We start from the raw sequence: 24,185 nt of genomic DNA on the forward strand, positions 1-24,185 counted from the left end.
CACCTCCTGCTGCCATCACCAGTGGAGACCCTGACGATGGTCTCCCTGGTGGTGACCTGGCGCACCGTTTCACCAGGGTGCCTACCTTCCCCGTCGTCACTGACGCAGTGAGCCGACGCGTCAGATGGCAACCATGATGGGTCACCCTCTTCGCCCCCAGAGATGTCAGACCAAGGGCTGAGATGTGTTGGTCTGAGGGAACCAACTGACATGGAGCCTCTAGCCTGGCTCCGCTGTCCCCTCACCCACGCCTGGGTCTGACTAGGTGCTGCTGTTTCCTGCACCAAAACAGCAGCACCAGTTTGAAGGGATGTCTCTGGGATACTGCCAGCAGGTATCCCATCCTCCTCATCCATCCCTTCAAAAAGGTCCTGACCATCAGGACAGAGCTGGAGGTCTGCCTGATGCATGGCCTCCCCCAAGAGATCCCTCTCACTGTCGCTGTCGAACAGTAAGATGCTGGACTCTTGGGGGCTGGGGGGGGGTACTACAGGCACCGGTGTAATGGTGGTACTACTGTGAGTCGGGACCGACGACTCAGTGGCACTGCTGTGCCCCATGTAGTCCACCACTACTTCAGCCTGAGATGGCAATATCGGGCGGCTGCCCGATGGGAAGAACTCCCGGATCAGGCGGACTCCCCTTGCACCCGATCCTCTACCACTAGTAGGGGCACGAGAGGTACCCCGTGCTGGCAGCGACCCAGCACTGGGAGTAACTCCCCTACCCCTGCTGCCACGGATGCTGCTCATGATTGCTGATGTGTGTGGGGGGGGGTAAACTTTATTGGGGGGGGAAATGTGAGGAAAATGTGTTTTTATGTGTTTTTTTTACAAGACAGGCACGCAGACAAAGACGTACACAGACAGCTACTAAACTATAATAAAAGTAGTACACCAAAGACAAGGACTACAAAATTAAAAAAAAAATGCACTAAACAAACACTAACTAAAGTATTTTTTTTTTTTTTTTTTAACACAAAACACAGACACTAAACACACACACACTAAGCTAAGCTAGATGAAATAAATGTACACTAACAGTGTGTACACTTACTACACAGAAATCTAACTAAACTGAACAACACAAAACTTAGCTTTTAGAAAAGCTCTTTAAGAAAAACTAAGCAAAATGTGCACTGAAATCACTAGCAAATATCACTGAACAGCGAAGCTGCAAGATCAAACAGTAACACAAGATGAACAAAACAGCACAAAACTTAGCTTTTAGAAAAGCTCTTTAAGAAAAACTAAGCAAAATGTGCACTGAAATCACTAGCAAATATCACTGAACAGCGAAGCTGCAAGATCAAACAGTAACACAAGATGAACAAAACAGCACAAAACTTAGCTTTGAAAAAAGCTCTTGGGTCTATTGCTTTGAAAAAAGCAGTTGATAAACTGGAATATATGCACTGGAATCACTAAATAGCAATGCAGCACTATGCTGATGATGATAGATCAATCAATCAGGAACAAAGACACAGGAACACAGAAACAGCCTCCACACTCTCTAGCCAGCTTCTGAATCTGCAATGAAATGGTGCTGGGAGTGACCTTATATAATGTCCGTGCAGGCAGGTTCCTATTGGTTGCAAAACCTATGACAACTGTGGTAGGAGAACTCTGATTGGCTCTGATGCAAAAGAAGGGCGGAGAAAATAATCGCGCAATATTCCTATTGCCGAATATTCGCATTGCGAATATTCGGCAATATAAAATGATCGCTTCAGCTACTCGGCCCAAGGTCTCTAATCATACCAGCAATGCTTTTAGACGTCTATGGAGATCACTAGGATGTAATCTGTTTTAAAAATGAAACTGTAAAAATCGCTCTGATGCGGAAGATAGGGGCGAAGAAAATAATCGCGCGATATTGCGACTGCCGAATAATCGCATTGCGATTTTTCGGCAAAATTCAATGAACGCTTCAGCTACTCGGCCCAGGGTCTCTAATCATACCAGCAATGCTTTTAGACGTCGATGGAGATATCTAGGATGTGATCTGTTCTAAAAAAAAAATTGTAAAAAATCGAATATTCGGAATTGCGAATATTCACCGCGAAATTCGAAATATAGCGCGATTTCTCGAATATGCTATATTCGAGTCGAATATTCGCAATGCGAATATTCGTGAGCAACACTAACCACGAGGCATCTCCTGACTGCTCTTCCCTCAGGAGACGGGGGACCCTCGGGCAGGGGGGGACTGTGTGGTTGGGGGGTCAGGTCAACACGTATGTCAATCTCCAGGCCCTTTCTCATGGCATAGTTGTGTAGAATGCAACATGCATCGATCTGGCACACAAAGTTTGGGGAATACAACAGGGTACCCCCAGACTTATCCAGGCATCGGAAACGGGACTTCAGGAGGCCAAAGGTGCGTTCCACCACTCCACGGGTACGTGCGTGTGCTTCATTGTATCTTCTCTCTCCTGGGGTTTGGGGATTCCGAAATGGAGTCATGAGATGGGGTCCAAGTGCATATGCTGCGTCACCTGGAAGGGAAAAGACAGGAGGATGTTAGTCATGCATGTGCCCCTCGTGATGTCTGCATCATGGGATCGGACAGTCATACCTGACACCCATGTCACTCACCAACCAGCCAGCTGTCCCCATACACGTTCTGTTCAAATTCTGTTGGGATGTTGCTTTGACAGTAAATGTAGCTGTCGTGGCTGGCCCCTGGGTGTTTGGCACGGACGTGCCATATGAGGCATTGGGCATCGGCTATCACCTGTACGTTGATGGAATGCCAATGCTTCCGATTGCAGTATATGTGCTCTGTGTCACGGGGGAGCCGTAGTGCCACATGGGTGCAATCAAGGGCCCCCACAGTGCGTGGGAATCTTGCAATTCTGTAGAAATCTGTCATTGCCTTCTGCCGCAGATGCTCCTGGGTGGGTTTGATGAAGTGGTGGGACATGTGTCTGAGGATTGCGGGGACAACCTGGTGCCTGGTGCCTGCTTTATGAGGGGTAACTTTCCGCCGGAATTTCCAGTTACGCGCAACGCGCGTAGCCTGCGCCGGCCAAACGTACGTTTCTGAATCGGTGTATCTCCCTCATTTGTATATTTGAATACAAAATCCATGGGAGCGCCAGATCCGTCCAGCGTAAATATGCGCCGGTAGGAAGAAGCCTATTTTGAGGCGTATCTGGTTCTGTGGGTACGGCGCATAGATACGACGGCGCAAATTTACACTTACGCCGCGCATCTCGAGATACGCCGGCGTAAATGCTATCTGAATCCGGGCCTGTGTGTCTAAAACCCCTTAACACCAATCAGTTTCGTTATTCAAACCATCATTGCCCTGTATTAGCTCTGTCTCTGTACATCACAGAAGCAGGAAACAGCATGCAAAAACTAAACTGAAACTGTAGGTACATTATATGATTGATTTGTATCTATTTTTAATAATTTTTAAAAGGAATCAGTTAACTATTATGTATCTATACCCTGTAAACAGTCATTTCAGCAAAAAAATAAATTTCCTTTACAACTCTCTTCACATGGGCGTTTTTTTTTTTTTTAGTATTTAAATCATTTTTATTTTCAACAGAAAGGCAGTTCCATGTCAACCAGACAATAATGAAAAAAAAAAAACAGCAATATACCAGTAAGCGTAACATAAATACATCCCAACAATAGGTAGAAGCAAAAACACCACAGTGAAACATTAGACCTTTTAAACTATACCCATGGGAGATAAGCAACCCCTCCCTCTCTCCATAAGGATAGGGGTTGTCGTAACACTGAGTACGCTAAAAAAATAAAAAACACCTACCGAATTGATTCATTTCCTTTTCTTTTCCCCTCCCCCCCCCCCCCCCAAAAAAAAGAGGGAAGGACCACCCCCCATACCCGCTCCCACTCCCATACATACGCACAGGGATGGACTGGCCATCGGGAGGACCGTGGGATTCCCGGCGGGCCGATCCCTCAGTGGGTCAAATTTTAGTGACAGCCCCGAGACTCTGCGCTCTACTGACCGCTGCTTATCAGAGTCAGAGTACTGTATAAGCGAGGGCTTGCTGAGCCGCAGCTTCTGCGGGCTATTTTCGTTCCCGCACACTGCCACAAGCTACACTTTTTACTGCAGAGAGAGCCGAGTCAGCCGACATCTCTTCCCGCAGTCCCCGGCTGCCTGGCCCTGATACACACACATATAGCTGGATTCAGGTAGGCGGGCGCAACCTTGCGACGGCGTAGCGTATCGTATTTACACTATGCCGCCGTAAGTTAGCAAGGCAAGTACTGTATACACAAAGTACTTGCCTGCTAAGTTACGGCGGCGTAGCGTAAATGCGGCGGGCGTAAGCGCGCCTAATTCAAATTAGGCTGAGGGAGGGTGTTTTATGTTAATATGGGTTGACCTGACGTGATTGACGTCCACAGGGGCCGCGCTAGTGCTGCGGATGCGATGGTATGCTGTGTCCTGGATGCGATTGGAAGATGCATACCATCGCATCCGCAGCACTAGCGCGGCCCCTGTGGATGGGAGGACACCAGTGAGAGGCGGTGAAGTCGTTTTCTTGGTTTTTATCATTCATAATCACTGTACGGGCATACACTAGGGGCTTGTCATCCAGCTTGGCTAATGGGCTGTTGTGTAGACAATACTGTACCATGATTATGCTATTGTTTTTTTGTCTCCACATATGACCCTGCTTGAGTATTAACCCATACAGTACCAGTTTGATCTGAAGGTTTGAAAACAAAAAACAAAATCCAGAGCGTTTTTTGTTTTGTGGTAAGCACACATTCCAGTTGATTCTTGGGACTGATCCACACTATTGGTGCAATATCTGGTGCCAGGTGCACTTATACCAGCTATAGATCACCCTCCACATCATCAGTATCATTCAGGTTTCACTATTTTATTTATTTATTTGGATGAATATCCACATATTAGCGCTGTTTTTATCAGTTTGAACACCTGTTCACGTTTTATTGATTCTACTAGTTTTATACTTGGAAATGGTTTACCATTTTTAAAAATAGCTGCTCACAAGATTTATGCCATCTGACACCACTGGCATAGCTTTTAGAATTCACAGCTAACATAGCTTTTATTATTCACATTTATCTTTCCACCTCTAACACACTCGGGTTGAGGCACTTAGTCTCTTTGGCGCCGGAAGTGCAATTGTAGGCCGTTCTTTTTTGCACCCTTTTATGTATCTGTTGATACGCCGGCCTAAATCTTTCTGAATCTGCCTAATACATTGCAGACTGCAGAGTGCAGTGGAGAGAACTGAGCCCGCCCCCTCCTTCTCCTGTTGTGTGATGTTTCCTGTGTACACAGAGGAGGAGGAGGCTCACCACGCTGCCGAGTCAAAGCTGCTCGTCTGAGACTGCCTGAACGACTGTAAAGTAAGTCTTCCAGAGGTGGGGAGAACAAGCCTACAGTTCACTTTGAGTGATTTGGGGGGAGAGGATATGTTTTAGGGGCACTTTAGGACTTGTGCTACAAGGGGGCTTGTATATGAAATCCACCCCCCTTAGCACATATCCTCTCCTTCCCCCCTCAAATCAAAGAGATACTGTCTGCCACAGAGGGGGGTGGCCCTTGGCACCCCACAAGTGATGTGCACAATTGCTCCAGGTGCCCAAACTAATGCCCCCCTTCCAGCCAAGTTAGTGCAGCAAAGTGAAAAACACAGGAACACGCTGTGCGATCTGTGCAATGCACATGTCACCCGGGTGCAATTTCAGCCCAATTATGTCCGCACACTCTCTGACCCTCTCCTGTAGTATGTTTGCAGTCTCTGACCCTCTCCTGTAGTATGTTTGCAGTCTCTGACCCTCTCCTGTAGCATGTTTGCAGTCTCTGACCATCTCCTGTAGCATATCTGCAGTCTCTGACCATCTCTAGTATCATGTCTACAATCTCTGACCATCTCCTGTATCATGTCTGCAGTCTCTGACCCTCTCCTGTAGTATGCTTGCAGTCTCTGACCCTCTCCTGTAGTATGTTTGCAGTCTCTGACCCTCTCCTGTAGTATGTTTGCAGTCTCTGACCCTCTCCTGTAGCATGTTTGCAGTCTCTGACCATCTCCTGTAGCATGTCTGCAGTCTCTGACCGTGACCATCTCCTGTAGCATGTCTGCAGTCTCTGACCATCTCCTGTAGCATGTCTGCAGTCTCTGACCATCTCCTGTACTATGTTTGCAGTCTCTGACCCTCGCCTGTAGTACGTTTTGCAGTCTCTGACCCTCTCCTGTACTATGTCTGCAGTCTCCGACCCTCGCCTGTAGTACGTTTTGCAGTCTCTAACCCTCGCCTGTAGAACGTTTTGCAGTCTCTGACCCTCTCCTATACTATGTCTGCAGTCTCTGACCCTTGCCTGTAGTACGTTTTGCAGTCTCTGACCCTCTCCTGTAGTATGTTTTGCAGTCTCTGACCCTCTCCTGTACTATGTCTGCAGTCTCTGACCCTTGCCTGTAGTACGTTTTTCAGTCTCTGACCCTTGCCTGTAGTACGTTTTGCAGTCTCTGACCCTCTCATATACTATGTCTGCAGTCTCTGACCCTTGCCTGTAGTACGTTTTGCAGTCTCTGACCCTTGCCTGTAGTACGTTTTGCAGTCTCTGATCCTCTTCTGTAGTATTTCTGCAGTCTCTGACCCTTGCCTGTAGTATGTTTTGAAGTCTCTGACTCTCTCCTGTAGTATTTCTGCAATAAAGGAGGGCATGAATGAATTAATGTACTGCCACTGCTGTTTATGGTCACTGATGAAATAATGTTTTTGTACGTGTTTGCAAAATTAAAGTGGGCCAGTCTGGATGAAGTCCAGGGACAATTTTTTTCCCAGTCCAGCCCTGCATACGCATATACATTAATATACACATGCATGTGCCCTACCATCAGATTAAAGGTCGGGCCCTCCTACAATCCTGTCTTTGTTCTTACTCTAGTCAAGTTTTTTCCTCTTTTTTTTTCCCTTTCTTTATCTGTTCACTGTGTTGTCCAGGAGAATTTCCCCCTCTTTAGAGGCCAGAAAGGCGTTCCAGGAGGCCCATGTCTCGGAATATCTCTCCTGTTAATGGCATGAGGATAGTACCAGATCTTCCAGCTTACTGATCTCCTTCACTTTACGAGCCCACATCTGTATTGTTGGTGGTGATGTAAGACTTTGCAGCATCTAAAAGATAGATTCTTTGTATTCCTTCTCTGTCATGTCATTTACATGTAGGAGTAGGGTTGCCACCTTTTCTTCAAGCCAAACCCGAACACACCACTGCATGTGGTGGTTGTGGCCATATTGTGGGAGGGGCCTCAAGGGGCATGATTAAATAAAACTAAATAATTGTTTTACCTATAGAATATGCTTACTTTGCTGTGCCACAAGTAAGAGTCTCATTGACATGAATAAACCTCAGTATAATCATTTAAAAAAATAAAACTCTTCTGTTACTACAGAGGTAAGTGCAGTGGAGATCAGGGGCATTAGTTCACCTTTTCATTTTCATTAAGTACAAAGGGTATTACAGTATGTGTAGGAAGGGAGTGCAGAATTTACAGCAGTATATACAAGAGTGTGGCCCGTATGTTGGCATGTGTTGGAAAGGAATGCAAAGTGTAAGACATTATGTACAGGAAATAAGTGCAGAGGGTTGGCAATATTTACAGGAAAGAAGTGAAGAGGGTGTAACAGTGACCAGTATATGCAGCAGAGAAGTGCTGAGGGTATGAAAGAGGGCAGTATGTACAGAAGAGGAGGGTGGAGGGGATGATGGGGGTGGTATGTACAGGAGAGGAGGGTGGAGGGGATGATGGGGGTGGTATGTACAGAAGAGGAGTGCGGAGGGGATGAAAGAGGGCAGTATGTACAGGAGAAGAGTGTGGAAGGGATAATGGGGGTGGTATGTACAGAAGAGGAGTGCGGAGGGGATGATGGGGGTGGTATGTACAGAAAAGGAGTGTGGAGGGGATGATGGGGGTGGTATGTACAGAAGAGGAGTGTGGAGGGGATGATATGTACAGAAGAGGAGTGCAGAGGGGATGATGGGGGTGGTATGTACAGGAGAGGAGTGTGGAGGGGATGATGGGGGTATGATGTACAGGAGAGAAGTGCGGAGGGGATGATGAGGGTGGTATGTACAGAAGAGGAGTGCAGAGGGGATGATGGGGGTGGTATGTACAGAAGAGGAGTGTGGAGGGGATGATATGTACAGAATAGGAGTGTGGAGGGGATGATGGGGGTGGTATGTACAGAAGAGGAGTGTGGAGGGGATGATGTGGTGGTATGTACAGAAGAGGAGTGCGGAGGGGATGATGGGGAAGGTATGTACAGGAGAAGAGTGTGGAGGGGATGATGGGGGTGGTATGTACAGAAGAGGAGTGTGGAGGGGATGATGGGGTGGTATGTACAGAAGAGGAGTGTGGAGGGGATGATGGGGGTGGTATGTACAGGAGAAGTGTGTGGAGGGGATGATGGGGGTGGTATGTACAGAAGAGGAGTGTGGAGGGGATGATGGGGTGGTATGTACAGAAGAGGAGTGTGGAGGGGATGATGGGGGTGGTATGTACAGGAGAAGTGTGTGGAGGGGATGATGGGGGTGGGTTGTACAGAAGAGGAGTGTGGAGGGGATGATGGGGGTGGTATGTACAGAAGAGGAGTGTGGAGGGGATGATGGGGGTGGGTTGTACAGAAGAGGAGTGTGGAGGGGATGATGGGGGTGGTATGTACAGAAGAGGAGTGCAGAGGGGATGATGGGGGTGGTATGTACAGGAGAGGAGTGTGGAGGGGATGATGGGGGTGGTATGTACAGAAGAGGAGTGCGGAGGGGATGATGGGGGTGATATGTACAGAAGAGGAGTGTGGAGGGGATGATGGGGGTGGTATGTACAGAAGAGGAGTGTGGAGGGGATGATGGGGGTGGTATGTACAGAAGAGGAGTGCGGAGGGGATGATGGGGGTGGTATGTACAGAAGAGGAGTGTGGAGGGGATGATGGGGGTGGTATGGGGGGGGGTTGGATAACTGTAAACTTACTTTAAAAGTTGAGCTCTCAGCGAGATCTCCACACACTTCAGCACAGATTGCAGAGGCTCCGCCTTCAACCCCACCTCTGTCTTTTCTGCAACCAGCCAGAGAAGAGCACTCTGCCTATATGGTCTGTGTACCGTCTACCACTCTGCAGCACACTACATACAGACGGAGGCGCGCCGCTGACTGTGTGGTGGGGGTGGGACCGTGGGGTTGAGGGGGGGGAAATTGCAAACCTTCGGCTGGAGCAAAAGTTAGTCACCGCGGACCCGAACTTGAGACGCGGCTGTGGCGGCACAGCGCAATCACAGTAAGCCACCGGCGGGTCTGAACCCTATGTAGGAGACAAAATGCTGGGTCTGCAGGGATTATAGAATCTGTAAAGCGTTGCAGAATTCGTAAAATCTCCTCCCAAAAACTTTTTAGCCTGGGACAGTCCCAAAAGATGTGAAGCGTAGTACCTTTCTCTCTCTGACATCTCCAGCAGCGATCTGAGGTGTCAGGGAATTTTTTTTCGAGTTTCTCTGGTATTTTGTACCACCTAGCCAAAAAAAATATTTTCTTGTATTTTAACGAACCTTGATGTTTCGTGTGTAAGCTTTAGCATCCTTTGTTGCTGTTCCTGGCTAAAAGTCTTCCCCAGTTCCCCTTCCCATTCCTGAACACACTTCAAAGGGTATGTTTCTGACTGTGTGATTAATAAACCGTAGCTTACCGAGAGTGTGTGGGATATTACTACCTTACCACTAGGGATGAGCCGAACACCCCCCTGTTCAGTTCGCACCAGAACTTGCGAACACACCAAACATTCGTGTGAACTTTAGAACCCTATAAAAGTCTATGTGACTCGAACGTTTGAAATCAGAAGTGCTTTTTTTAAAGGCTAATATGCAATTTATTGTACTAAAAAGTGTTTGGGGACCTGGGCCCTGCCCCAGGGGACATGTATCAATGCAAAAAAAGTTTTAAAAACTACAGTTTTTTCGGGAGCAGTGAATTTCATAATGCTAAAAGTGAAACAATAAAAGTGAAATATTCCTTTAAATTTCGTACCTAGGGGGGGTGTAAAGTTAGCATGTGAAATAGCGCATGTTTCCCGTACATAGAACTGTCTCTGCACAAAGTGTCATTTCTGAAAGAAAAAAAGACATTTAAAACTGACTTGCGGCTATAATGAATTGTCGGCTCTGGCAATTCAGAGCGAATTCATTCATAAAATAAAAATTGCGTGGGGGTCCCCCCAAATTCAATTACCAGGCCCTTCAGGTCTGGAATGGATATTAAGGGGAACCCCGCCATCAATTTTAAAAAAAAATTACATGGGGTTCCCCCCAAATATCCATTCCAGACCCTTCAGGTCTGGTGTGGATTTTAAGGGGAACTCCACCCCAAATGTAAAAAAAAATGGTGTGGAGTTCCCCCAAAAATTCACACCAGACCCCTTATCCGAGCACGTTAACCTGGCCGGCCGCAGAATAGAGGGGGGGACAGAGTGCGGCCCCCCCCCTCTCCTGAACCGTACCAGGCCACATACCCTCAACATGGGGAGGATGTCCCCATGTTGATGGGGACAAGGGCCTTATCTCCACAACCCTTGCCCGGTGGTTGTGGGGGTCTGCAGGCTTATCAGAATCTGGAAGACCCCTTTAACAAAGGGGACCCCCAGATCCTGCCCCCCCCTATGTGAATTGGTAATGGGGTACATTGTACCCCTACAATTTCACAAAAGAAGTGTAAATAGTTGGAAAAAACTCACACACACATCGTAGAAAAAAGTCCTTTATTAATAAAAAAAAAGAAAAAAATCCAGCGGTGGTAATCCACTCGTTCCCGGCTTCCTGCTCCAATGTTGTCTGTATCCAGCGACGGGTGATCTCCTCTCCGGTCCAGCGATGAGAAGATCTTCCGGTATCCACAGCGCAGCATCGCCGGCCTCCTCTCTCTGCCTGACACAGCCCAGCGGAATGACGCGGGTGAAGCTTTGACATTTCTTATATAGGGGAGGCGGGGCCACCTGTCACATGACCCCACACCCTCTGACGCACCCACTGCTACGTCACTGGGAAAGCCCAGGTCTTCCGCCTTGCGTCAGAGGGGGCGGGGTCACGTGACGGGTGGCCAGCCTCCCCTATATAAGAAATGTCACAGCTTCACCCACGTCATTCCGCTGGGCTTTGTCCGGCGGAGAGAGGCGGCCTCCGATGCTGTGCTCTGGAGCTCTGGATGACGGAAGATTTTCTCATCGCTGGACCAGAGAGGAGATCACCCGTCGCTGGATACAGACAACGTTGGAGCAGGAAGCCGGGAACGAGTGGATTACCACCGTTGGATTATTTTTTTTTTTATTAATAAAGGACTTTTTTCTACGGTGTGTGTGTTTTTTCCAACTATTTACACTTCCTTTGTGAAATGGTAGGGGTACAATGTACCCCATTACCAATTCACATAAGGGTGGGCCAGGATCTGGGGGTCCCCTTGTTAAAGGGGTCTTCCAGATTTTGATAAGCCCCCCGCCCACAGACCCCCACAACCACTGGGCAAGGGTTGTGGGAATGAGGCCCTTGTCCCCATCAACATGGGGATATCCTCCCCATGTTGAGGGCATGTGGCCTGGTACGGTTCAGGAGAGAAGGGGGCCGCACTCTGTCCCCCCCTCTTTTCTGCGGCCAGCCAGGTTAACATGCTCGGATAAGTCTGGTGTGGGTTGTTTGGGGAACTCCACGCCATTTTTTTTTTAATTTGGGGTGGAGTTCCCCTTAAAATCCACAACAGACCTGAAGGGTCTGGAATGGATATTTGGGGGGAACCCCACGTCATTTTTTTTTAAATTGATGGCGGGGTTCCCCTTAATATCCATTTCAGACCTGAAGGGCCTGGTAATTGAATTTGGAGGGACCCCCACACTATTTTTTTTATTTTTTATGAATGAATTTGCTCTGAATTGCCGGAGCCGACAATTCATTATAGCCGCAAGTCAGTTTTAAATGTCTTTTTTCTTTCAGAAATGACACTTTGTGCAGAGACAGTTCTAAGTACGGGAAACATGCGATATTTCACATGCTAACTTTACACCCCCCCTAGGTACGAAATTTAAAGGAATATTTCACTTTTTTATTGTTTCACTTTTAGCTTTATTAAAATCACTGCTCCCGAAAAAACAGCCGTTTTTAAAACTTTTTTTTGCATTGATACATGTCCCCTGGGACAGGACCCAGGTCCCCAAACACTGTTTAGGATATTAACTTGCATATTAGCCTTTAAAATTAGCACTTTAGATTTCTCCCATAGACTATAACAGGGTGTTCCTCGACTTTTTGAATTTGCCGCAAACACCCCAAATTGTTTGTTATTCACCGAACAGGCGAACAGGCAATGTTCCAATCAAACATATAACTTGGTGTCTTTATGCCTGTTCAAGTCAATGACTCTGTTCAATTGTGCTGCTTGATAATATTTCCTAAGATCCGGGACTGCTAAACCTCCTTGTCCCTTTGTGAGCATTAGTTGCTTCCGTTGTATCCTAGGGTGTTTGTGTGCCCATATAAACTCAAATATTAACCTCTGGCTCTGTTTATAAAAACTTAAAGGGATATGCACTGGTAATGCCTGCAAAAAATACAGAAATTTGGGAAGTATGCTCATCTTGATAATATTACAGCGTCCCAACCATGTATGGTAGCCCGAGTTCCATTTATCTAGTTAAGTCTTGACCTTTTGCAATAAGGGTAAAAAATGTAACTAGAAAATCTTTGCTAACTTTGTTGGGAGTAAAATACCTAGATAAGTCAAAGCTCTATCTGTCCACTTAAACTTAAAGTTTTGCTTTAAATGTGATATCGCTATTTGTGGCAAGTTCACCCCCATTGCTTCAGATTTATTAAAGTTGTAAATTCGAGAGCGAACTAAATCTCTCAAAATCTCTCATCAGATTCGGTATGGTAATCAACTGGTTGGTAAGTGTGAACAACATGTCATCCGCATAGGCGGATATTTTAGATTGAATATTCCTTGTTTGTATCCCTTCGATATCCTGATTCAGACGTAGGGTACACAAAAGAAGTTCTAGTGACAGAGCGAAGAGGAGTGGAGACAGAGGGCTTCCCTGTTGTGTCCCGTTTGAGATCTTAAAAGTCTCTGAAAGTATTCCATTAACCCTTACCCGGGCTGACGGGCAGGAGTAGATAGAAAAAATCCCATGTAGTATTCTACTACCAAAACCTGCGTGCTGCAACACTGTCCTCATGTAAGTCCAGTTCACCCTGTCGAAAGCCTTTTCTGCGTCCGTGTTCAAGAACACGCACGGCGTCATAGTTGTGTTCACTATCTGTAACAAATTAATGGCTTTTTTAGTATCACCTCGGGCTTCACGTGAGGGGACAAATCCGACCTGATCTAGATGTATTAAATTCGGAACAAACTGTTGGATCCTGTTCGCTAAGATCTTAGGGCCAAATCCACAAAAAGCGGCGCAAATTTAGTTCTTCAAAACTTATGTCATTTAAGTTACGGCGTCCTAATTTGGTATCGTAAGTGCCGTATCCACAGCGCATTTGCGCCCAAAACTTAAATTCCGAGGCGTAAGGCGGGGTTATTGCAAGTGGGAAGGAAGTGGGCGTGCTTCATTGTAATGAGCCGTGACCCCATGCAAATGAGGCGCCAGCCGTACTGCGCATGCACGCACGAATCTGGACCTCACTGGGCATGTGCAGAACTTGGCTCTGCGCAATCAGTGAGATAGGTAAAAGGCCAAGCGTACTTAGTTTGAGGATCACCCTGTGTATAAAAAGCCCCAGTCAAACACACTTCCCTTGCAAAAGTATATCCCAGTGTTTCCCTTCCTAGAGCAAGTTGCTTCTGCTCTGAACGTTTGTTGGTGTTTGTTGGTAACTTGTGTTTGTGAGAAAAGTTGTTGAGGAGTTGGAGAGTATAGTTGGTGTTTGTTTTTGATAAGTGTTTTTTTTTTTTGTTTGTGATTGTATTTTCTGATTGTTTGTTTGTGATTGTATTTTCTGATTGTTTGTTTGTGATTGTATTTTTTTTCTTTTGCGTGTTTGTTTTTGAATTTATAGTAGCTGTCTGCTTGTGTGTTTAGATTTTTGTTTGTTTTTTCAGTGAGTTTGTTTGTTTGTTTGTTGTGTGTGTGTATTGTTGATTGCTTTTTGGGTGAGTTTCTTGTTGCTGGGTGGTGTCTGTGATGGCCCCCAAGCGCAGGAAGCTGAATTTTACCCTGGGAGAGAAGCAAATTCTTGCTCGGGGCATCGTCCGATATGGGCGCTATCTGCATGGCCCTGAGAGCCGGAACACCCCCCCGGCCAGGAGGAAGGAGATACTTAAAAAGATCACGGATCAGATCAATGCGGCGGGGGGGGGAGACCAGGACCCCCGCTGGCATACAAAAAAAAATAAACGATCTTAGGAGCGTGGTCCGGAACAAGATGGCAAGGATCGATGCCCATACCAGGGGCACTGGAGGAGGGGGACCCTGCCCAGTCAGGCTGACTTAGGAGGAATGGGCAGTGGCCCAGTGTTTCCACACACAGCAGGTGGTGGGCCTGCGTGGCTATCAGTCAGATGTTCCTGTGAGGACAGGTACGTTTTTGTTTTTTCTCTCTGGTGATTAGCATGTGTGGGTGGGGGAAGGGAAGATGTGCCAAGTGTGTGGATCCTCAAACCTGTGATTGTTTTGTGTCCTCCACAGATGGCCAGGAGGTTGCAGGCCCATCAGGCCAGGCTGCTGCACCACCCCCAAGACAGGCTGATGATGAGTCCCAAGAAGGGCAGGATTCCCCAGGGGAGGGGAGTGGCCAAACCTCCCCTCATGAGGAGGTTGAGGGGGAGTAGGTTGAGGAGGATGAGGGGGAGGAGGATGAGGGGGGGAGGAAGAAAATCTACAGATTGGCCGGGAAGTCCTGTTGGCCTCTGATAGGATGACCTTTGAGTCTTCCCCTGAGGCTACCCCAGAGGCTGGCAGCAGTCAGGCCACCATCAGGGGTAGCCCCTCCCACTTCTCCCCCAACAGGCCACAACTCACAAGGGTCACTCTCTCCCCTCCTCCAGGGCCGCAAGACTCAGCGGCAGGCAGGATGCCGACCCAGGAGACCAGGGGGGTGGCCGAGCGTTTTCCGGTCAGTGTGATGAGGGACAATGCCTGGCAGACCCGCACTCTGGGTAAAATGCATCAAAAAGTGACCCAGATGGAGCACAGCCTGGGTGTAATGAAGGAGGCACTCGGTGATGTGGCCACCAACTCAGTGGCGGTCATTACATGCTTGAATGACCTGCAGACCGCCACAACAGGCGTGGCCCAGGAGGTGAGTGCCCTGACCCAGGCTGTGCAGGACAATACCAGGTCTGGCCAGGCCAATGCGGCTGCCCTCACTGCCTGTCTCACAAGAATAGCAGTGGCCTTGGAGGGCAGGCCAGCAGGAGGACAGTCACCAGGGGAGGCTTCTCCTTCCCCTGCTCACCCCCCCAGGAGGCTCCTCCTTCCCCTGCTCACCCCCCAGGAGGATCCTCCTTCCCCTGCTCACACCCCCCCAATGGAGATCCTCCGGTCGGCCGTGGCCGTGCCCGTGGCCAGCCAAGGCGTAGCAATTGCCGCCGCAACTGAATTAGCAGGGATACTTTTTTTTTTTTTTTTTTATTATTTAATTTGGTATTCTGTACTTATGATTTGATTTATGTGTGTGAATAATGTGTGAATGTGGGGGGGGGGGGGTGGCATTCCTGATAAAATAAGGGTGTCACCCTCAGTTTTGGTGGAGAAGGGATCCCCAGGACCAGGGAGAAGTGATCCCAGGTTACTGAATGGTGTATGAATGCACAGTGACATAATTGGAGCCGTGGCGTTACTGCTCCCAAGTACCAAAGAGAGGGGGGTACTTGGATCTAATCCAATTCGATGTGCATGTGATATGTCTGTGCTAGGGACCACAGTGGTGTGCATTCATGCATTCTCATTGTGACATAATTAATGTGCATTTACTGTGAAAACAAACATTCTCATTGTGACATAATTAATGTACGTTTACTGTGAAAAAATGCCTTCTGCGAGGCGTCTCCTGGCTGCTGTGCCCTCAGCAGACCGGGTAGAGTTGGTTAGGGGGGAATGTCTGGGTCGGGGGTCAGGTCAGCACGTATGTCAATCTCCAGGCCCCTTCTCACTGCAAAGTTGTGCAGAATACAACATGCACCGATTATCTGGCAAACAAAGTCTGGGGAATACAACAGTGTACCCCCAGACTTATCCAGGCATCTGAAGCGGGACTTCAGGAGGCCAAATGTGCGTTCCACAACTGCACGGGTACGAATGTGAGCCTCATTATATTTTTGCTCTTCTGGGGTTTGGGGGTTCCGGTATGGGGTCATCATATGGGGTCCCAGTGCATATCCAGTGTCACCTGGAAGGGAAAAGACAGGAGGATGTTAGTCATGCATGTGCCCCTAGTGATGTCTGCATCATAGGGGGGGACAGTCATACCTGACACCCATGTCACGCACCACTCAGCCAGCTGTCCCCATACATGTTCAGTTCCAAATCTCTGGAGATGTTGGTCTGCCGGAATATATAGCTGTCATGGCAGGATCCAGGGAATTTCGCACAGACGTGCCAGATGAGGGATTGTGCATCCACTCTTACCTGGACATTTATGGAATGCCAGTGCTTCCTATTACGGAACATGTGCTCTGTCTCATGGGGGGGTTGTAGTGCCACATGGGTAAAATCAATGGCCCCGATGGTCCGTGGGAATCGGGCAATGTGGTAAAAGTCTGTCATGGTTTTCAATCGCTGGACCTCCTGGGTGGGTTTTTGGAATTGATTGCCCATGCGTCTCAGTATTGCAGGGACTACTTGGTGCACACACCTGCTCATGGAGGATTGTGCCATCCCAGCCAGACCTCCACATGTGCGTTGGAAAGAGCCAGTGGCAAGGAAATGGAGTGTTGCCATTACTTTGATCAGAGGCGGCAGGGCATGGGATCGTTGTGTTGGGGTGGTGAGATCATCCTGCAGGATTCTGGTTAATTCCAGGATGGCTTCACGGTTGAAACGGAAGTTGCCATAGACCTCAGAAGCAGTCATGCCAAAGAGATCTCGGCGTGGGCGGTATACCCTCTCCTGTGCCCTCCTCCTCCTCTGTGCCCTCCTCCTTCTTTGTGCCTCTAAAGTAACGAGTGCACTTAGGATCATGGATGGCCCTGGCATGTTGGCAGACAGATTGTAGTCCAGCAAATATGTGTGCTCAGCTCTTCCTCAATGCTGTTGCTTCAGCAGACATTTACACGGCAGTTGTAAAATTAGGGCTGCTTTTATAAAGTGTAACTTCCCGCCGGGAAACTAACAGGTGCGCACAGGGCGTAATCTACGGTGCACACACTTAATTTTGTGGATCGCCCTATCTCCCTCATTTGCATCTTTGCCTATCAAAAACAGCGGCGTGACTAGCGTAATTTGCGTCCGTGGAAGCGCCGGTGTAATTTTTTTAGGTAGGATGGAAAAGCCTGGTTTTAGGGCGTATCTCGTTTTGAGGATTGGGCGCAAAGATACGCGCGGTGTAAATTTAGAAATCTCGAGTTAAGTCGGCGCATCTGCTTTGTGGATTTGGCCCTTAGCGAACAGTTTATAATCTAAATTTAACAGAGATTGGGCGGTAGCTTCCGCAGGAGGTAGGATCTTTTCCCTCTTTCGGTATCACCACAATGTGTGCTAACAGGGTGTCTTTGGTTAAAGATGCTAAGGACCCCAATGCATTAAATAGCTTAATCATAACTATGATAGGGAGGGGAGTAGTATCCTATAATTTTGGGCTGTAAGGCCATCGGGGCCCGGCGCTTTCCCTAACTTCATGGAGCCCACCGCTTCCTCCACATCTTCCTTGGTAATGGGAGCCTCAAGTTTCTCCCTCTCTTCCTCTGAAAGTCTAGGTATTGATGCCACAGAGAGATACTGTTCTATCTGGTTTGGAATGGGGGGTTTACTTTGCAAATTGTAAAGGGACTGGTAGAAGTTTTGAAATTCTCTCACTATATCCTGTGGTTTCGTAACCTTTAATTATTTGATGTAATGATATGAGGGATATTATTGCTTAGTTTCTGCTCTCGTAAGGTTCTGGCCAATAGTTTCCCACATTTATCTCCTGATTCATATGGGAATTTCCTACATCTTTGTAATGTTGCCTTCGCTTTATAATAAAGGAGATCTGTAATTTGTGTTCTCTTTCTAGTCAGGTCTCTCTCTAGAGATGTTGTACGTATCTGTTTATGTCTCCAATCCAATGTAGCTAGATCTTCCAATAGATGTTTTAACTGTTTTGAGCGTTCCCTTAATTTTCGCACCGTGTTTGATCAACACCCCCCTGATCACTGCCTTATGTGCTTCCCAGAATGTTCCCAGGATCACAATCTGGGGTATCATTAGTATTGAAATAAAAATGTATCTCTTTAATTACATCTTCCAGGACCTCTTTGTCCTGTAGCAAACTTTTGTTTAATCTCCACTGATTTGATCTGGGCAGGGAGGGATCTTGCAGCGCACAAGTCAAAAAAATGGGTACATGGTATGACCATGTAATGGATCCTATTTTAGCTGCTTTTACTGAATGGAGTTGAGCATGTGAGACTAAAAAAAGATCTATCCAGGAGTATGATTTATGAGGCGTGGAAAAAAAACGTATAATCCTTTTCTTTAGGATGTAAAAGTCGCCATATATCAATTAATAGATTTTTATGAAAAATGTGGGCAATGCGGTTGCGTGCACTGGGAGAAATAGATGACATTCCTGAGGATGTGTCTTCTTTCACCACTAATGGAGTATTGAAATCTCCCCCTAAAATAAAATGTCCTTCTGTAAACTCCATCAGGCACTCAAGCGTCTTGCTCAAAAAGAGCTCTTGCTGGTCATTCAGAGCATATAGGGTGGCTAAAGTAACTTCTATGTTTCCTATTTTACCTTTTACAAATATAAAACGCCCTGCTGGATCGCGCCTAGAATCTATGTGCCTCCATGGTACTCCTCCCACTATGAAGATAGAAACTCCCCTCGACTTTGCTATTTGATTCGTAGAATTAATGCCTCGATGTCCTGACGGGTAGGTAATGCTGCTAGGTCCTGTCACGTTGGATGCACCTCCAGCAGTGCTTTGATGTCTGCTATATCCATCTCTCAGGCAGCGACTGCTTTCAAGGATTTGGCATGCGCCTGTCCTCTGCTCTGCATGGATGCCTCCGTCTTCCGCCCGCTGCTTAACCCAGAAGAACTCCGGGAGAGCCTGACCTCGCTATCGTAGCGTGAACTGAGTCACGCCGTGCTGGCTCCACCACACTCGGAGCTCCCCGGGGGAGCGAGGATGACGATAGTGTAAAATATCGCTGGATATCTCCTTGTACGGTGTTTCCCGGTGCTCTCTTGCTAGCGGCTCTGGTGTTATATTTGCAGTCCACTATTCATGCCGCAATGTCAGCCTTCTTTCCGATGCTATACATCCATGTGTGTCGGGGGTTAACACAGAGATTTCGGGAACTCTAATACAGCGTGTCTCCTACTCCGCCATTTCCAGCCCTAATGCCTTTTTTGTTACATGGGCGTTTTTTTGAATGGGACACTGCTTTCGTTTTTCCCTCTTAAACACTCACATTTTTTCTTTTTTAATTTTTTCTTTTTTAAGTGTGTTTTTTCTCCTTTTATCTTGCAGAGTGTTTATTATTGGTTAATATCATCATTGTGTTTGTTTACATTGTAATTAGGATCATCATTGATTTTATACATTATTTCACTATTAGCGCTGCACTCCTTTGTATTTTTAATTGTTTTTTTGTACTAAACCTTAGTGCTAGCAGCTTTTTTTCACTTTATCATTATTTCACATTTAGCGCAATGTCAGCCTTAGGGCTAATTTTTTTTTTATATATCAATATCTGTTGTACAGAGAATCTAGGTCTAGTGTCAGCAGCTAATATACAGTAGAGAGCAGATATTTCACTTCTACTTACATTTTCTATGTTAACCCCAAGCAATTATACCTTTGCCCAGGCATCAAATTGGGCCATTGACCCGCGGGCAGGCTCACGTAACCTATGGCCACCCAAATTAGTCATACCTGATATTCTTCTGCAAATCCAAAGTCACTGTTTGCATGGTTATTTTCATAATGCTGTTTAAACCTTTCTTTTGATATGGTGTGAAATCTAGAATACAAACAAATGTGCGAACTGTTTACCCACACAATGTACATTAAAAACAATGTTTACATCTTTATAAAAAACAGATCAAACTATTATGATATCAAATTGACAAACTTATGTGGCTGATTTTTACAAAAAACTGGGACAGCGGCACAGAGCGTCATAGTTGGTTGTGGAAAACGGAATCTGCTCAGAGCAACTGTTCCAAATTTCTTTGAGCCAGTTACTTTCCCACTTAAAGTGATTGTAAAGCTTTGTGTTTTTTTTTTTTTTAACTTACCTCCACAGTTAGTTTTGCAGTGTGGCCTGGTCATCCTCTTCTGGGGTCCTCCGGCGGCTCTGGTAATGCCTCGGTGCATCGTATAACCCCCTAGGAGAAGCGTGAGTAAAATAGGGGGCTGGGGGTTTACAACCCCTTTAATGTTTACTTCTTCTGTAACTTCTGTACCTCTCTTTGTGATTTCTACATTTCACAAAAGGTTATTTTATCACAAACAATGTGTATACAATTGTAGCCCCAGTCCACAGCTGGACCAGGCTGTCACACATTGCTGTAGCTGTTCCTCCTCTCATCTGTTTTTTTTTTTTTTCGTTTGTCGGGTCAGTCGTTATGATCGAAATTCGTAAATTCAAAATTGTGTAAATGCGTAAATTCAAAAATTAGAAATCCGGAGATTTGAAATTCGTAAATTCGAAAAACCAAAAATCCGAAAATAAGAAAATAAGAAAGAAAATTATAACATTCTAAATAATACCTAACTAAAATAATAACTAACCTATTAAATTATAGGTATTGGAATTTCCTTTCAAATTTGGCTGTTGGTGAACATAACGAATATGAATTTATCCAAAAGTTATGAATTATAACGAATGGAATGGAACAAATTTATAATAATAAACTTTTTTTATTAACATTGTTATTTATTATTATCAATTTGTTACTTTCCATTCGTTTAAATACAGCATACGTTATTTTGGATAATTCATATTTTCGGATAAATTCGTATTTGTTACATTCACTAACAGCCAAATTTGAAAGGAATTTCCAATACCTATAATTTAATAGTTAATCACGTAACTATTAAATTATAGGTATTGGAATTTCCTTTCAAATTTGGCTGTTAGTGAACGTAAGAATACAAATTTATACGAAGTTATGAATGATCCAAAATAACGAATGCTGTATCTAAACGACTGGAAAGTAACAAATTAATAATAATAAATAACAATATTAATAATAATAATAATAACGTATTATTATTATAAATTTGTTCCGTTCCATTTGTTTAGATGCAGCATTCGTTTTTTTAGATAATTCATAACTTTTGGATAAATTCATATTCGTTACGTTCACTAACAGCCAAATTTGAAAGGAAATTCTAATACCTATAATTTAATAGTTAAGTTATTATTAGTTCGTTAATATTTCCGATTTCCGATTTTTGATCTTTAGAATTTTCGTCCTTATTTTCAGATTTTTGAATTTCCGAATTTTTGAATTTCCAAATTTCTGGATTTTCGTATTTTCGAATATTCTAATTTTTCAATTTACAAATCTTCGAATTTATGAATTTCAAATATTTGAATTTACAAATGTACAAATTTTTCAATATTCAAATTACGAATATTCGGAAAAATGTGTTAAACGGGTTTTGTTCATTATCCGATATTTGCGAATTAACAAATTTGTTGAAATTAGTTAAAAAATTTATTCGGAACAAAACAAATTGCACATGCCTAGGAAAAAAGGGAAAGAGGGGAAACACAGGAAGCGCCACCTGAGTATAGTTTAAGTACAGTTTATTAGCATGGTAAGTAATGCACTTACAGGAAACAAGTTAAAAACAGGCTACTGTATGGGGATATGGTGTCGCTGTAGTCCGGCATCTGAGACAAGCGTCCACGAGTATGGCAGATGTTGAGGGAGCCGCAATCTATCCTGTGGCCACCAGGAAGTCGGCTTGGGCCGGCGTAGAACGCCAGAAAATTACATCACCGGAAGCAGAGGTTCTGCTTCTGGTGTCGTCATTTCCCTTTTGTATAAAAGGTAAATAAACACAGTGCATGACCACATGGGGTACAGCTCAAGGATAGAGCCTGTTGGGAGGAGCAAGGACTTGTGGGAGACTGAGCATATGCTGCAGATTGGTTCTGGAGCTGCAGATTCCAGCATTACAAGAGCTTTGCAGAGGAGGAAAAGTAAGGATTGTTCTGGGGCTTGAGGCAGATGTTAAGGGGATGTTGAATAGAGCACCCAATGTTGCAGCAGGCTGCTAGTGGGATATCTTGCTGCAGTGTTGGGGATGCAAAGAGGCCAAAACGCTGACATCTCCAGGTCTATGGAAATGCCACTGTCGAGTCTGGTGTCACTGCCAGCTGGCATCACTGAGACAGAGACAAGTCAGTGTTGGTGTCAGTGAGGAGTTGGTAAGAGGGTGCTGGCCATATCCTACTGAGCTCTGTTTAAAGAAACAGTATTGCCCACTTGAGACACCATTCAGGCATCTGTTCCCAGTTTTAGAGGGACTTAAAGGGGTTGTAAAGGATAACATGTTTTTCCCTAAATAGCTTCCTTTACCTTAGTGCAGTCCTCCTTCACTTACCTCATCCTTCGATTTTGCTTTTAAATGTCCTTATTTCTTCTGAGAAATGCTCACTTCCTGTTCTTCTGTCTGTAACTCACCACCGTAATGCGAGGCTTTCTTCCTGGTGTGCAGAAAGCCTCTTGACAGGGGAGTGTCAGGACGCCCACTAACACACAGCTCCTTTCTCTATCTGCAAAGTAGAGAGTGTCTTGACTTGCCTGCTCGCCCCCTCCCCCCTCAAGAGGCTTTCTCCACACCAGGGAGAAAGCCTTGCATTACAGTGGTGAATTACAGACAGAAGAACAGGAATTGAGGATTTCTCAGAAGAAATAAGGACATTTAAAAGCAAAATCGAAGAATGAGGTAAGTGAAGGAGGACTGCACTAAGGTAAAGGAAGCTATTTAAGAAAACATTTTTTTTCCTTTACAACCCCTTTAACCACTTCCATACCAGGCACTTACGCACCTTTCCGCCCAAGCCAATTTTCAGCTTTCAGCACTGTCGCACTTTGAATGACAATTACGCGGTCCTGCGACGTGGCTCCCAAACAAAATTGGCGTCCTTTTTCCCCCACAAATAGAGCTTTCTTTTGGTGGTATTTGATCACCTTTGCGATTTTTTTTTTTTTGCGCAACAACTAAAAAAAGTCTGAAAATTTTGAAAAAAAAATACGTTTTAATTTTTTTCTGTAATTTTTTTTGTAAATAAGTAAGTTTTCTCTTTCAATTACGGGCACTGATATGGCGGCACTGATGGGCACCGATGAGATGGCACTGATGGACATCGATGAGGTAGTACTGATGGGCACAGATGAGGTGGCACTGATTGGCGGCGCTGGTATATGACACTGATGGGCACACATAGGCGGCACTGATGGGCACACATAGGCGGCACTGATGGGCACTCATGGGCGGCACTGATGGGCACTCATGGGCGGCACTGATGGGCACTCATGGGCGGCACTGATGGGCACTCATGGGCGGCACAGATGGGCACTCATGGGCGGCACTTATGGGTGGCACTGATGGATACTTATGGGTGGCACAGATGGTCACTGATAGGTGGGCACTGGGCATGGATGGGCACTGTGGGGTGGCACTGATGGACACTGTGGGGTGGCACTGATGGACACTTGGGGTGGCACTGATGGACATTGTGGGGCAGCACTGATCTACCCATGTTGCCAGTCAGTGCCCATTTGTGAGCACTGATTGGCATTTTTTTTTTTTTTAAAAAAAGCTTATTTTTTTTTTTTAAGACTTTTTATTTTTTATTTTTTTAAATGCTTTTTTTTTTTTGTTTGGCCCACCCTGGTGGTCCAGGGTGGGGTTCCCTGGTGGTCCATGTGGCGATCCGAGGGGGGGCTGCGCTGATAAACAATCAGCGCAAACCCCCCCTGTCAGGAGAGCCACCGATCGGCTCTCC

The 24,185-nt window shown here is 45.9% G+C and overlaps 1 protein-coding gene across 1 annotated transcript in view; it reads right to left on the reverse strand.

The window, feature by feature from the left end:
- LOC120916559 (receptor-type tyrosine-protein phosphatase H-like) overlaps nucleotides 1-24,185 on the reverse strand; it is a 1,518,207-nt gene that overhangs the window by 616,338 nt on the left and 877,684 nt on the right. The window contains exon 14 of the mRNA XM_040327609.1: nucleotides 20,090-20,177. Within this exon, the coding sequence (XP_040183543.1) occupies nucleotides 20,090-20,177 (88 nt within the window). The remainder of the gene's footprint in view (nucleotides 1-20,089; nucleotides 20,178-24,185) is intronic.

This window comes from Rana temporaria, chromosome 10 (genome assembly GCF_905171775.1).
Source record: "Rana temporaria chromosome 10, aRanTem1.1, whole genome shotgun sequence".
Classification (NCBI taxonomy): Eukaryota; Metazoa; Chordata; class Amphibia; order Anura; family Ranidae; genus Rana; species Rana temporaria.